This window comes from Kogia breviceps, chromosome 1 (assembly GCF_026419965.1).
Source record: "Kogia breviceps isolate mKogBre1 chromosome 1, mKogBre1 haplotype 1, whole genome shotgun sequence".
In the NCBI taxonomy this organism is placed as follows: domain Eukaryota; kingdom Metazoa; phylum Chordata; class Mammalia; order Artiodactyla; family Physeteridae; genus Kogia; species Kogia breviceps.
Window position 1 is genome coordinate 46,909,151 of NC_081310.1, and position 15,119 is coordinate 46,924,269.

Consider the following 15,119-nt stretch of genomic DNA (forward strand, 5'->3'; position numbering starts at 1 on the left):
GGTCAGCTCACATATGAAATAGTACTCAACTTCCTAAATAATAAAAGCACAATATGAAGTAGTGTAAGGTACGAAAGAAGTCACCTAATAGCTATAGCTAAGGATGTTTCAAAATGGGAAGTCTTCTTGCTTGCTGTGTGCATGTACATGTAGTTTTGAGGGTGGGATGGGGGACTGAGAGAGGGGGAAAAGGGGAGGATTGAGAGAGTTGGTTGTCTTCCAGGAAGACTATTTGGCAATATATACATATGAGAAATGCTAAAAATGTGTGATTTGGTAGTGATAAACATAGGAATTTCTTATAAGAAATGATTCAAAGTACTATGTAAAGATTATATACCAGTATTATTTATAAAAGCAATATTCTAGAAAAATAAATATGCCCAATCATAGTAGAATAGCTATGGAAACTATGGTACAGCTATCGGGTATATTATTTTACTACTCTTAAAAATAATGTTTATAGTTGAAATTGAGTTGAAAAAGATGTTAACAATATAATGTAGGTGAAGCCAGAAACAATTTTTTTATACTACTGAAGTTTTATAATTGCCTGTTCGTCTTGCTTTAGAATTTTTATGTAAGCTTAGTACAGTTAGTAAAATCAGGAAATTTAATGTTAATATCTGAGATAATGTAGTTAAATTTCAGCAGTTTTGCCACTAATATTCTTTTATAGCAAAAGAAAAATATTTTCCTTCTCCAGTATGAATCTGGAATCACTGGTTACATTTTAGTTGTCATGTTTCTTCAATCTCCTCTAAATTGTTATAGTTCCTTAGTTGTGCATGATGTTGATGTCTTTGAATAGTATGTTATTAATTTTGTAGAACGTTCCTTAATATGAGTTTGTGTGATATTTCCTTATGACTAGATTCAGATTATCCATTTTTATCAGGAATACTATAGAACCAATGTAGTATCCTTTGTTAGTGTGTCGTATCTGGACCCATATGATATGAGTTGCTCAGTACTGGTGATGTTAACTCTGATCACTTGATTAAGGTAGTGCCTGCCAGATTTTTCCACTGTAAACCTACCATTTTCTCCCATTTGAGCATCTATTAATGAATCTTACTTGAAATAATTATTAATTTGTTTTGCCCAAATGATAATTTTTACTTCGTTTTTTCTTCCACATTTATTTTTTTAACTTTTTAATTGAAGTATAGTTAATTTACAGTGTTATGTTAGTTTTAAGTATACAGCAAAGTGATTCACATATATATGTGCACTTTTTCAGATTCTTTTCCATTATAGATTATGACATATTGAGTATAGTTCCCTGTGCTATACAGTAGATCCTTGTCATTTACCTATTTAATATAGAGTAGTGTGTATATGTTAATCCCAAACTCCTAATTTATCCATCCCCACTCTCATGCTATCCCCTTTGGTAACCATAAGTTTGCTTTCTATGTCTGTGAGTCTATTTCTGTTTTGTAAATAAGTTCATTTGTATCATTTTTTTAGATTCCACATTTAAGTGATATCATACAGTATCATCTTTCTCTGTCTAACTTACTTCACTTAATGTGGTAATCTCTAAGTCCATCCATGTTGCTGCAAATGGCATTATTTCATTTTTTTTAATAGCTGAGTAATACGTCCACATTTATTCATTAGCACTTCTACTGAAAGGGAGGATCTTTCCCTCCCTCCCTCTTTGTTTGTTTATATGGTTATGGAATCATGGAATTTTAATTTTTTCTGTTAATCATTTTGAAACTCAAATTGTTCCCTGTTTGTCTAGTTGGAACTCCTTCAAGCTGATTTTCATGTTCTTATCATTCTTTAAGTAACTTCTTACATTCTTAGACAACAAGATATACCAACATCATCTTGTACTTACCTTGCCCAGTCTTGGAATCAGCCGTGTATCCAAGAAGCCCTGTTTTCTTTTAATGGAGAGTGGTATTTCAAAACAAAGATCTGGGTTTTAAGTGTGCTGATTGCACTTAGAGTGTCATTGCTTGTAGGTCTTCTCAGTGGACAGAGCTAGGACATATGTATATCTGTATATATAACATTATAATATGTATCCATTCATTATATATTAATCGCCTTAAGTGTTTGATGAAAGGACTCACAGGAATAAAGCAGTTTATACTTCTGGAACTTCATTATAGGCAATGGATATAGTACAACCAAGTGGAAGAAGGGTACTCATTGAAAGGGATATGAAGACTTCAGGCACAGTCTTCATTGTCCTTATACCACCGAGTCACAGAGGAATTGCTTTGTCTCCAGGTTCAGAACCACTACTAGCTTGCATCTCAAGCACCTTAGTAATGAGAAATTCAAATTTGGCTTGAGTTCGGATCTCTTATTTTAAGCTAGTCACATGGGCAGTGCATTCTAGTTATGTGACCAGCCATTAAGTTATAGGCTCCACTGAAATCAGGTGAATCATAAATTCACTTATTATTACTAAACAATGCTGACAGACTGATACAGTCTGCTCGCAAACAACTCACAGGCCCATGGTCATGGAATATCATTTATCTTTACTTAGTACATTTTGTGGGCTTCCCTGGTGGCGCAGTGGTTAAGAATCCACCTGCCAATGCAGGGGACTCGGGTTCGAGCCCTGGTCTGGGAAGATCCCACATGCCACGGAACAACTAAGCCCATGAGCCACAACTACTGTGCCTGTGTGCTACAACTACTGAAGCCCACTCTCCTAGGGCCTGTGCTCCGCAACAAGAGAAGCCACCGCAATGAGAAGTCTGTGCGCCGCAACGAAGAGTAGCCCCCACTCTCTGCAACTAGAGAAAGCCTGTGTGTAGCAATGAAAGACCCAATGCAGCCAAAAATAAATAAATTAAAAAAAAAAAAAGAATTGTTAACAACACAACATTTTGTAATGTAGGTAAGAGTCAGCTGTTCTGGAGATAACCCTGTGGGCAATACAGACTAGCTGAGATTAATCTATGCTATTCAGTTTATGAACATAATATTTATGTAATCATATATGTAAATAACATGTCTGTGTTTCTGTATCTGTCATAAAAGCTATGAGTTCATACTGATGAACTCTCATTGCATTTCACTATCACAGGGTTTGTTGTAGCTTTACATTGTACCCTTTCTATATCTCTAATTCTCTTTTCTGACAGAAACCTAGCTCGCATTTTCAAAATACATTTTACTTATTGTTATAGTCTTAGAATATATATATATATATATAAACTAGTATGGAAATTACTAAGAAAACAAATCTAACTAGTGATATTTAAATTTCTATTTGTCTTTAGTCTGAGAGAATATAATGTGAAAATATAGTGTGTTCAAAGTTTACTTGGTTTTGATTGTTAATTTTCATCAGTATAAACAGTGATATTTCTTTGAAATACGGTTGTTTGTTTGCTTCTGTTTGTGTTCCACCACCCTCCATTTTTATGACATACAGACTTTTTTGAATATATGAAATATTGACCTGATTCTAAAAGTCAGAGCTATACAAAAAGTCATACTCAATAAATACCACCTGTCAAGCCCTTCTACCAATTCCCATATCCTTTGCTTTTTCCCACTACATTGTTTCTTACCCCCTGTTGGTAACCAGTTTTATTAGTCAGTTTTTCATGATACATATGCATATTCTCTTATTTCTTTTTTCTTACACAAAGGGTAGCTTTCCTAGTGATTCTCTTCTGCACTTTGCTTTTTTATTTTAACAGTTTATCATGAAAACAAATCCACAGAAGTTCTTAGAACTCTTCCTCATCGTTTTTATAGCTGCATAGGATTATTTAATCAATTTGTTACATAAAGACAGGTAGTTTACATTATCTTGTAACTACAAGTAGTGCTGCAGTGATTAACTTGTGCATATGTATTTTCATATTGTTGGACAATGTATCTTCAATGTAAATTCCTAGACGTGGGGTTTCTGAGTCAAAGATGTAGATGGATGAATGGATGGATGGATGGATGGATGGATGGATGGATGGATGGATGGATGGATGGATGGATGGAAAGACAGACAGAGATTGATATTGCCAAATCATCTTCTTCCCCCAAATAATTGTACCAATTTGCATTTTCCCCAGCAATATATGAATGTGCCTGTTTTCCTAGAGTCTTTCTCAGAGCCTCTCTAAAAGAATGAGTTTTACTTTAAAATTTTTGCCATTCTGTCAGGTGAGAAATATATCTCAGAATAGTTTTATGTTTCTGTAATTATGAATGAAGTTGAACAAACATCTTATCATATGATTACTGGTATATTAATATACTTATTAATGGATTATGTACTCATATTTCTGGCCTATTTTTTCTATAAAGTTTTTGATCTGTTTTGTTCAATTTTTAAGATTTGGTGGTATATTAAGAATATTAGCCCTTTATCTGTGATAAATGTTGCCTATATTTTCTTCTGTTTTATTTTTGAAACTGTTCAAAATTTTTAAATTATTATGTAAAGTTACCAATCTTTTGTTACCTCTGGGTTTTGAGTCGTAGTTCAAAATGTCTACCTGTAACTAGGATATAGAGAAATTTACCCATGTTTTCTTAAAATACTTGTCTCATTTCATTTTTTACACTTAGATTCCTATTCTGTTTGGAGTTTATTGTTGTGTATGTTTCGAGGTGTGGATCTAATTTTATCTTTATCCAAATGTCTAGTCAGTTGTCCTAGCCCACTTTTAAAAAATCTATCTTTGATTGAGAGTTGTGATATGCATCCTTTCTCATATCAAAAATTCTGTGTGTAAAATGGATTTATTTCTGGTCTTTCTCTTCTATCTGCTGATGTGTTTCTCTTTTCACTATCACCTCTTTATAGTATGTTTTAATGTCTGATAGAACTAATTCCTCCAACCCCCCAGCACTTCTTTTTCTGTGTTTTACAGATTATTCTTTCCTGTTTCTTTTTTCACATGAACTTTATTATTTTTTAAAATTTATTTAATTTATTTTAATTTTGGCTGTGTTGGGTCTTCATTGTTGCACGTGGGCTTTCTCTAGTTGCAGTGAGTGGGGGCTACTCTTCATTTTGGTGCGTGGGCTTCTCATCATGGTGGCTTCTCTTGTTGCAGAGCATGGGCTCTAGGCGCACAGGCTTCAGTAGTTGTGGCTTGCAGACTAAGTAGTTGTGGCTCGTGGGCTCTAGAGGGCAGGCTCAGTAGTTGTGGCGCATGGGCTGAGTTGCTCCATGGCATGTGGGATCTTCCCGGACCAGAGCTCAAACCCGTGTCCCCTTCATTGGCAGACGGATAGTTAACCACTGCGCCACCAGAGAAGCCCTCACATCAACTTTAGTATCAGTTTCTCTAGCTGCATAAAATACCTTCTTGGTATCTTTATTAGAACTGCCTTTAACTTATAAATTACCTTGCGAAGAATTGATATATTTATGATATTAAGTTGAGTCTAGGTTTTATTTATTTATTCATAAGTTTATTCCTAAGCTTCTTTAGAGTTGTAAAAATAAATTTTTAAATTTTGAGATAATTGTAGATTCTCATGTAGTTGTAAAAATTAATACAGAGAGCCCATGAAAATTCCCTGGTGGTCCAGTGATTAGGACTCCATGCTTCCACTACTGGCAGCTTGGGTTCAATCCATCCCTGGTTGGGGAACTAAGATTGCACAAATTGCATGGTGCAGCCAAAACAAAGCAAAAACCATTTAAAAAACAAAAAAACAGAGAGAGTCCCTGTACCATTTACCCAGTTACCATAATGGTAACACACGAACAATATTGAGCTTTCCAGTCCATGAATATGGTGTATCTTTCCATCTATTTTGGTCTTTTAAAAATTTCTCCTGGAAGTGTTTTGTGTTTGTAGTATAAAGGTCCTCCATTCTTTCATTAAATTAATTTCTAATTCTTTTTGATGCTATTATTGATACAATTATTTTAAAATTTTTGTTTTCTACTTTGTTGTGAATATATAAATGTACAATTGATTTTTGTATGTTAGCCATGTTTCTTATTAGCTTGCTAAATTTATTAATTTTCTTTCTAAATTTATTCTAGTAGTTTTGTAGTTTCTCAGGAATTTCTATGTAAAATCATATCAGCAAAAAGATATTTTTACCTTTTCTAATCTTTGTGTGTTCTCTTCTGTTTCCCCTCACCCCTTCCCCCCTTTGTCCTCTCCTTCTTCCCTCCCCTCCTCTCCTTCACCACATCTCCCTTCTCTTCTTTTTCCTCTTTTCCCCTCTCCTTTTCCCCTTATACTTCAACTTATATGTTAGCTCTACATTTTGGTAGATGCACTTTATCAAACTGAGGAAGTTTCCTTCTGTTCCTAATTTGTTGAGAAATTTTAGCATGTATAGGTGTTGAATTTTGTCAGATGCTTTTTGTGCATCTCTTGAAAATTGTTTTTAAATTTTATTTATTTTTTTATACAGAAGGTTCTTATTAGTCATCCATTTTATACACATCAGTGTATACATGTCAACCCCAAATTCCCAATTCATCACAACCCCCCGCCGCTTTCCCCCCTTGGTGTCCATACATTTTTTCTCTACATCTGTATCTCAATTTCTGCCCTGCAAACCAGGCAGAAATTTTATATGGATATCTCCTTTATTCTGCCCACTTGATGAATTGCATTGATTGATTTTCTAATGAAAACAACCCTGCATTCTTGGACTGAACTCCATTTAGTCACGATGAGTTATTCTTTTTACATGTTGTTGAAATTGATTTGCTGTTATTTTGTTGTGGGTGCTTGTTTTCATGAAGGCCCTTATTCCCCTCTTCTTTCCTTCCCTTCCCCAGTGTCCTCGTTAGGTTTGGGTATTACAGCTATGCTGGTCTCAGAAGACAAATTGGGAAGTGTTTTCTGAAAGAGTTTGTGTACAATTGATGTTATATCTTCCTTGAATATTTGGTAGAATTTTCATGTAAAAGTATCTGGGCCCTCTCTTCTAATGTATATGCTGGTTTTCGGTGTATTTATTCTGTCTTATTCTTGAACCCCATAAATTAGATATTATAATTAATGTATGTAAACAATATTTAAAATCACTTACTTGGTTACTAGTTTCCTTGCTTCTCTTTCATTTTGTGTCTCAGACCTTCTGGTTTGTGTTGTTGAACTTTTCAATTACACGGTTTCAGAAATTTTTTAAGAAGTAGCTTATTGGTGATAATCCTTGTTTTCATTTACATGAAAAAATATTTTGCTTATGTTGTTGCAGGACAATTTTGTTGGAATCTGAATTTTAGGTTGGAGTTACTTTATTTCAACTTTCTAAGGATAACCAAAGTTTACTTGGTTCTAACTTCTCATTGCTTTTGAGAAGTATTTTGCTTGTTTAATTGTTCCTGTTAGGTGAATTAACTTTTCTATTTGTCTTATTTTAAAATCTTTCTGTTTTGTACAAAAACGTAGTTTTGCTTTAGTGTGTCTAATTGCAGATTTCCTTTTTTTAAAAAGTTAACTTATTTTTATTTATTTTTGGCTGTGTTGGATCTTTGTTGCTGAGCGCGGGCTTTCTCTAGTTGGTGGTGAGCAGGGGCTACTCTTTGTTGCGGTGCACAGGCTTCTCATTGTGGTGGCTTCTCATTGTGGAGCACAGGCTCTAGGCATGTGAGCTTCAGTAAATGTGGCACGTGGGCTCAGTAGTTGTGGCTCGTGGGCTCTAGAGCACAGGCTCAGTAGTTGTGGTGCACGGGCTTAGTTGCTCGGCGGCATATGGGATCTTCCCGGAACAGGGCTTGAACCCGTGTCCTCTACATTGGCAGACAAATTCTTCACCAGGGACGCCCCACGGATTTCTTTTTAATTATCCTTCATAGGAATAATTTCTATGTCTGTATTCATGTATGTTTTCAGTTCTGGAAAATTGTCAGCACCAACTCTTAAGATATGTCTTCTTCAGTCTGTTACTCTTTTCTCGGTCTCTGGGGTCCCATATTTTAAACCTTATTCTTTTTTTTTACATTTCTTTTTGAATTTTATTTAATTTATTTTTTTATACAGCAGGTTCTCATGAGTTACCCATTTTATATATCTTAGTGTATATATGTCAATCCCAATCTGCCAGTTCATCACCCCCCGACCCCCACCCCCCTGCCACTTTCCCACTTGGTGTCCATACGTTTGTTCTCCTCATCTGTGTCTCAATTTCTGCCTTGCAAACCGGTCCATCGGTACCACTTTTTAGGTTCCACATATATGCGTTAATATACGATATTTGTTTTTCTCTTTCTGACTTACTTCACTCCATATGATAGTCTCTAGATCTATCCACGTCTCTATAAAGGACCCAATTTCATTCCTTCTTATGGCTGAGTAATATCCCATTGTATATATGTACCACATCTTCTTTATCCATTCGTCTGTCGATGGGCATTTAGGTTGCTTCCATGACCTGGGTATTGTAAATAGTGGTGCAGTGAACATTGGGGTGTATGTGTCTTGTTGAATTATGGTTTTCTCTGGGTATATGCCCAGTAGTGGGATTGCTGGATCATATGGTAATTCTATTTTTAGATTTTTAAGGAACCTCCATACTGTTCTCCATAGTGGCTGTATCAGTTTACATTCCCACCTTGCAGCAGTGCAAGAGGATTGCCTTTTTTCCACACCCTCTCCAGCATTTGTTGTTTGTAGATTTTCTGATGATGCCCATTCTAACTGGTGTGAGGTGATACCTCATTGTAGTTTTGATTTGCATTTCTCTAATGATTAGTGATGTTGAGCAGCTTTTCATGTGCTTCTTAGCCATCAGTATGTCTTTGCAGAAATGTCTGTTTAGCTCTTCTGCCCATTTTTGGATTGGGTTGTTTGTATTTTTAATATTTAGCTGCATGAGCTGTTTATATATTTTGGAGATTAATCCTTTGTCTGTTAATTCATTTGCAAATATTTTCTCCCATTCTGAGGGTTGTCTTCTCATCTTGTTTATAGTTTCCTTTGCTTTGCAAAAAGCTTTTAAGTTTCATTAGGTCCCATTTCTTTAATTAGTTTTTATTTCCATTACTCTAGGAGGTGGATCGAAAAAGATCATGCTGTGATTTATGAAAAACAGTGTTCTTCCTGTGTTTTCCTCTACGAGTTTTATAGTGTCTGGTCTTACATTTAGGTCTCTCATCCATTTTGAGTTTATTTTTGTGTATGGTGTTAGGGAGTGTTCTAATTTCATTCTGTTCCATGTAGCTGTCCAGTTTTCCCAGCACCACTTTTTGAAGAGACTGTCTTTTCTCCATTGTATATCCTTGCCTCGTTTGTCATAGATTAGTTGACCATAGGTGCGTGGGTAAATCTCTGGGCTTTCTATCCTGTTGCCTTAATCTATATTTCTGCGTTTGTGCCATTATCATATTGTCTTGATTACTGTAGCTTTGTAGTATAGTCTGAAGTCAGGGAGTGTGATTCCTCCAGCTCTGTTTTTTTTCCCCTCAAGACCACTTTGGCTATTTTGGGGTCTTTGTGTCTTCATACAAATTTTAAGATTTTTTTTGCTAGTTCTGTAAAAAATGCCATTGGTAATTTGATAGGGATTGAATTGAATCTGTAGATTAGGTAGTATAGTCATTTTCACAATATTGATTCTTCCAATCAAAGAACATGGTATATCTCTCCATGTGTTTGTGTCATATTTAGTTTCTTTCATCAGTGTCTTACACTTTTCTGCATACAGATCTTTTATCTCCCTAGGTAGGTTTATCCCTAGGCATTTTATTCATTTTGTTGCAATGGTAAATGGGAGTGTTTCCTTAATTTCTCTTTTAGATTTTTCATCATTAGTGTATAGGAATGCAAGAGATTTCTGTGCATTAATTTTGTATCCTGCAACTTTACCAAATTCATTGATTAGCTCTAGTAGTTTCCTGGTGACATATTTAGGATTCTCTATGTATAGTATCATGTCATTTGCAAACAGTGACAGTTTTACCTTTTCTTTTCCAATTTGTATTCCTTTTATTTCTTTTTCTTCTCTCATTGCTTTGACTAAAATCTCCAAAACTATGTTGAATAATATGGTGAGAGTGGACAACCTTGTCTTGTTCTTGATCTTAGAGGAAGTGCTTTCAATTTTTCACCATTGAGAATGATGTTTGCTGTGGGTTTGTTGTATATGGCCTTTATTATGTTGAGGTAGGTTCCCTCTCTGCCCACTTTCTGGAGAGTTTTTATCATAAATGAGTGTTGAATTTTGTCAAAAGCTTTTTCTGCATCTATTGAGATGATCATATGGTTTTTCTTCTTCTATTTCTTAATATGGTGTATCACATTGATTGTTTTGCATTTATTGAAGAATCCTTGCATCCCTGGGAGAAATCCCACTTGATCATGGTGTATGTTGCTTTTAATTTGTTGTTGGATTCTCTTTGCTAGTATTTGTTGAGGATTTTTTGCATCTATATTCATCAGTGATATTGGTCTGCAATTTTCTTTTTTTGTAGTATCTTTGTCTGGTTTTGGTATCAGGGTGATGGTGGCCTCATAGAATGAGTTTGGGAGTGTTCCTTCCTCTGTATTTTTTTGGAAGAGTTTGAAAAGGATGGGTGTTAGGTCTTCTCTAAAGAGAATTCTATCTATTTGATAGAATTCCCCTGTGAAGCCATCTGGTCCTCGACTTTTGTTTCTTGGAAGATTTTTTAATCTCGGTGTCAATTTCATTACTTGTGATTGGTCTGTTCATATTTTCTATTTCTTCCTGGTTCAGTCTTAGAAGGTTATTCCTTTCTAAGAATTTGTCCATTTCTTCCAGGTTGTCCATTTTATTGGCATAGAGTTGCTTGTAGTAGTCTCTTAGGATGCTTTGCATTTCTGCAGTGTCTGTTGTAACTTCTCCTTTTTTCATTTCTAATTTTATGGATTTGAGTCCTCTCCCTCTTTTTCTTGATGAGTCTGGCTAATGGTTTATCAATTTTGTTTATCTTCTCAAAGAACCAGCTTTTAGTTTTATTGATCTTTGCTATTGTTTTTCCTTGTTTCTATTTCTTTTATTTCTGATCTGATCTTTATGATTTATTTCCTTCTGCCATCCTTGGGTTTTGTTTGTTCTTTCTGTAGTTCCTTTAGGTGTTAGGTTAGATTTTTTATTTGTGTTTTTTCTTGTTTCTTGAGGTAGGCTTGTATTGCCATAAACTTCCCTCTTAGAACTGCTTTTGTTGCCTCCCATAGGTTTTGGGTTGTCGTGTTTTCACTGTCATTTGTCTCTAGGTATTTTTTGATTTCCTCTTTGATTTCTTCAGTGATCTCTTGGTTATTTAGTAATGTATTGTTGAGCCTCCATGTGTTTGTATTTTTTACGTTTTTTTCCCTGTAATTGATTTCTAATCTCATAGCATTGTGGTCAGAAAAGATGCTTGATATGATTTGAGTTTTCTCAAATTTACTGAAGCTTGATTTGTGACCCAAGATGTGTTCTATCCTGGAGAATGTTCTGTGTACACTTTAGAAGAAATTGTAATCTGCTGTTTTGGGATGGAATGTCCTATAAATATCAATTAAATCTATGTGGTCTGTTGTGTCATTTAAAGCTTGTGTTTCCTTATTAATTTTCTGTTTGGATGATCTGTCCTTTGGTGTAAGTTGGGTGTTAAAGTCCCCCACTATTATTATGTTATTGTCGATTTCCTTTTTTATAGCTGTTAGCAGTTGCCTTTTGTACTGAGTTGCTCCTATGTTGGAGGCATTTATATTTATAATTGTTATATCTTCTTGGATTGATCCCTTGATCATTATGTAGTGTCCTTCCTTGTCTGTTTTAAGGTTCTTTATTTTAAAGTCCAGTTTATCTAATATGAGTATTACTACTCCAGCTTTCTTTTGATTTCCATTTGTATGGAATATCTTTTTCCATCCCCTCACTTTCAGCCTGTATGTGTCCCTAGGTCTGAAGTGGGTCTCTTGTAGTCAGCATATATATGGGTCTTGTTTTTGCATCCATTCAGCAAGCCTTTGTCTTTTGGGTGTAGCATTTAATCCATTCACATTTAAGGTAATTATTGATATGTATGTTCCTATTACCATTTTCTTAATTGTTTTGTGTTTGTTTTTGTAGGTCCTTTTCTTCTCTTGTGTTTCCCACTTAAAGAAGTTCCTTTAACATTTGTTGTAGAGCTGGTTTGGTCATGCTGAATTCTCTTAGCTTTTGGTTGTCTGTAAAGCTTTTGATTTCTCCATCGAATCTGAATGAGATCCTTTCCTGGTAGAATAATCTTGGTTGTAGCTTCTCCCCTTTCATCACTTTAAATATGTCATGCCACTCCCTTCTGGCTTGTAGAGTTTCTGCTGAGAAATCAGCTATTAACCTTATTGGAGCTCCCTTGTATGTTTTTTGTCATTTTTCCCTTGCTGCTTTCAGTAATTTTTCTTTGTCTTTAATTTTTATCAGTTTGATTACTAGGTGTCTCAGCATGTTTCTTCTTGGGTTTATCCTGCCTGGGATGCTCTGTGCTTCCTGGACTTGGGTGTTTATTTCCTTTCCCCTGTTAGGGAAGTTTTTGACTCTGATCTCTTCAGGTGTTTTCTCGGGTCCTTTATCTTTCTCTTCTCCTTCTAGGACTGACCCCTATAATGCAAATGTTGTTGCGTTTAATGTTGTCCTAGAGGTCTCTTAGGTTGTCTTCATGTCTTTTCATTCATTTAAAAAATTCTATTCCACAGCAGTGAATTCCACCATTCTGTCTTCCAGTTCACTTATCCGTTCTTCTTCCTCAGTTATTCTGCTATTGATTCCTCCTAGTGTATTTTGCATTTCAGTTATTGTATTGTTCATCTCTGTTTGTTTGTTCTTTAATTCTTCTAGGTTTTTGTTAAACCTTTCTTGCATCTTCTCGATCTTTGCCTCCATTCTTTTTCCGAGGTCTTGGATCGTCTTCACTATTATTATTCTGAATTCTTTTTCTTTAATAAACCTCATTATTCTGTCTCCTATGTCTCTTTTCTTCTCTTACAAATTTTTCTGTTTTCTTGGCTTTATTCCTTCATTTTGAGTAATTCTTTCAGATTAACTTCCACTTTGCAAATTCTCTTTTTATTCTCCAAATCTAATACTTGTTCTTTTGTAGGTATTTGTCCTCAAATCATATTGTCCTCTTGTTTCCCCTTTTCTACACTCCTATATTTTGTTTACCATTACCTCTCTGAGTTCAGCTTCCTGTTTGGTTGTTTATCTTTTGGAAAACAGTCTTTTTTTTTTTTTTTTTTTTGATCGAAGCACAGCTTTAAAATTCTTACTTACCATTTACTTTTAGCAGGAGTTCACTTTAGATAAGTGTTTTTTGTTCATTGTAGTAACTTAATATTTCTTACTTAATACATTTGCAGTTCTGGTATTCTTATTGGTGAACTTATGTCATCTCAGGATCTCATTATGTGTCTTATCTCTTTACCTGTTAATGTGCCACAAGCATAATAGTTTGTAACGATTTGTGGAAGGGTTTTCATACCCTTTTAATTAACATGGTGTTGGTAATATTATATATTTAGGATTATAGACTTTTAAAATAAGATTTACATGCCAGTGTATTTCAGATTTGTTGTTGTTTTCTAAATATATATATATGTGATTTAGTTATTTGGGTCTTCTAATGTGTATGTTAAACTATACATATTAACTACTCCTTAACCTAATAATCGGTATTAATTTAAATACCTGTTCTGTACAGTCAAGCAGTGTTCCTATTATTCACAAGGTATAGGGTGCAATATAGGGATGATGAAGCAGTAATTAGTTTTCTTTTGGTAATTGTTTTCTAACAATTGATGCATATTAAAGTAAAATTTTCAAAATTCTAAGTTTTAGAATAGCCCTTATAATGGATTCTATCTTCATTTAATTTGGAGAGTTGAAAGAAGCTTCTCATTTTATTCTCATAAACTTGACCTATTTTCCCTTTAAAATAAGAATTCGAAGTATGGTCTAAGAACTATGGGATTTTGCTATTTGTAAGTATTTTAATGTGAACTTTTGAAATTACATCTTCAAGCACTTGGATATTCTGTGCAGAGAAATAATATGATTTGTTGTGAGTTACAAGTGTATTTTCTTGTTATCACCTTAGACAAAGAAACAGCCCTGGTATAACAGCACATTAGCATCAAGACGAAAACGACTCACTGCTCATTTTGAAGACTTAGAGCAATGTTACTTTTCTACAAGGATGTCTCGTATATCAGGTACATTCAGGACTTCTTAAAATATCTCAGATTCATATTTCATATCCATATATAGCTTCTTATGCTGGATTTATGGAAAGCAAAAGTGTCTATTTTCAACACAGTTTAGCACAGTATTGTGGAGGTTCTTAGACATCTTGGAGAACATTGCTTTTCTGTATCTATTTTTGTTTTCTTTATTTGGGAATTTTTAATCTGTATATAGTGAGCTGTATAACGTTAAAAACAAATCAGCCAAGTTCCATTCAGTTTCCTTCTATTCTTCAACACTTATTAAATTCTAAGCACTGTCCTCTATGCTATGAATAAAAAGATGAAAGTACTTGTTCTTGTCGTCAAGAAGTATTATGAATTTAGTGGGGGAAAGCAACAGGTAAATAATTCTATGTGATACTTTATGTTATATACATATGCAGAGGGCATTAAGGGAATAGAGAAGAATATCCAGTAATATAACTGGGAGTGAAAAAGCCATGCCATGTTGTAAATGGAGAAATGTAAGAGAATGATTCCTGTAAGGATTTTATAGATGTATTTAGTCAAGGCTAATATTAATTAACTAAAAAATGTAATTAGAAACATATTCAAAGTAGAGGAAATAACTTATGCAAAAATTTGTACACAATAGTATAGAATATTTTTTTTGCTATAGGAAAGTAACGTAGTTCTGTTCTCTTTTTGTTAGTTCTCTGATCTTTAGCCTTTCTTGGTATCTTTGCTCACCACTGGGGTAGGGACATTTATACCGACCCAGCAGGGCTTTTTTTTTTTTAAGGTTTATAGATGATGCATGTAAAATACAATGCTTGGTATAAGTTAGATTCTCAATTAATTGATGTCATTTGTAATACACCTGCTCAAAATGAGGACCATCAAGGAAAAAAGTGTCTGATATTTTATTAATTGTTAAAAATTTTGCCTTGGTTTTCTATTGAATAAGCATGTTTGTATTATAATCCACACATTATAGAGAGAGAATCTTTGGAGAAATTTGCCTCAGGACTGGAGGTGGCA

The 15,119-nt window shown here is 34.4% G+C and overlaps 1 protein-coding gene across 5 annotated transcripts in view; it reads left to right on the forward strand.

The window, feature by feature from the left end:
* Positions 1 to 15,119, forward strand: part of COP1 (COP1 E3 ubiquitin ligase) — a 284,440-nt gene that overhangs the window by 121,413 nt on the left and 147,908 nt on the right. For all 5 annotated transcript variants that reach the window (XM_059051973.2, XM_067031134.1, XM_059052006.2 and 2 more), the window contains one exon: positions 13,991 to 14,105. In XM_059051973.2, the coding sequence (XP_058907956.1) occupies positions 13,991 to 14,105 (115 nt within the window). The remainder of the gene's footprint in view (positions 1 to 13,990; positions 14,106 to 15,119) is intronic.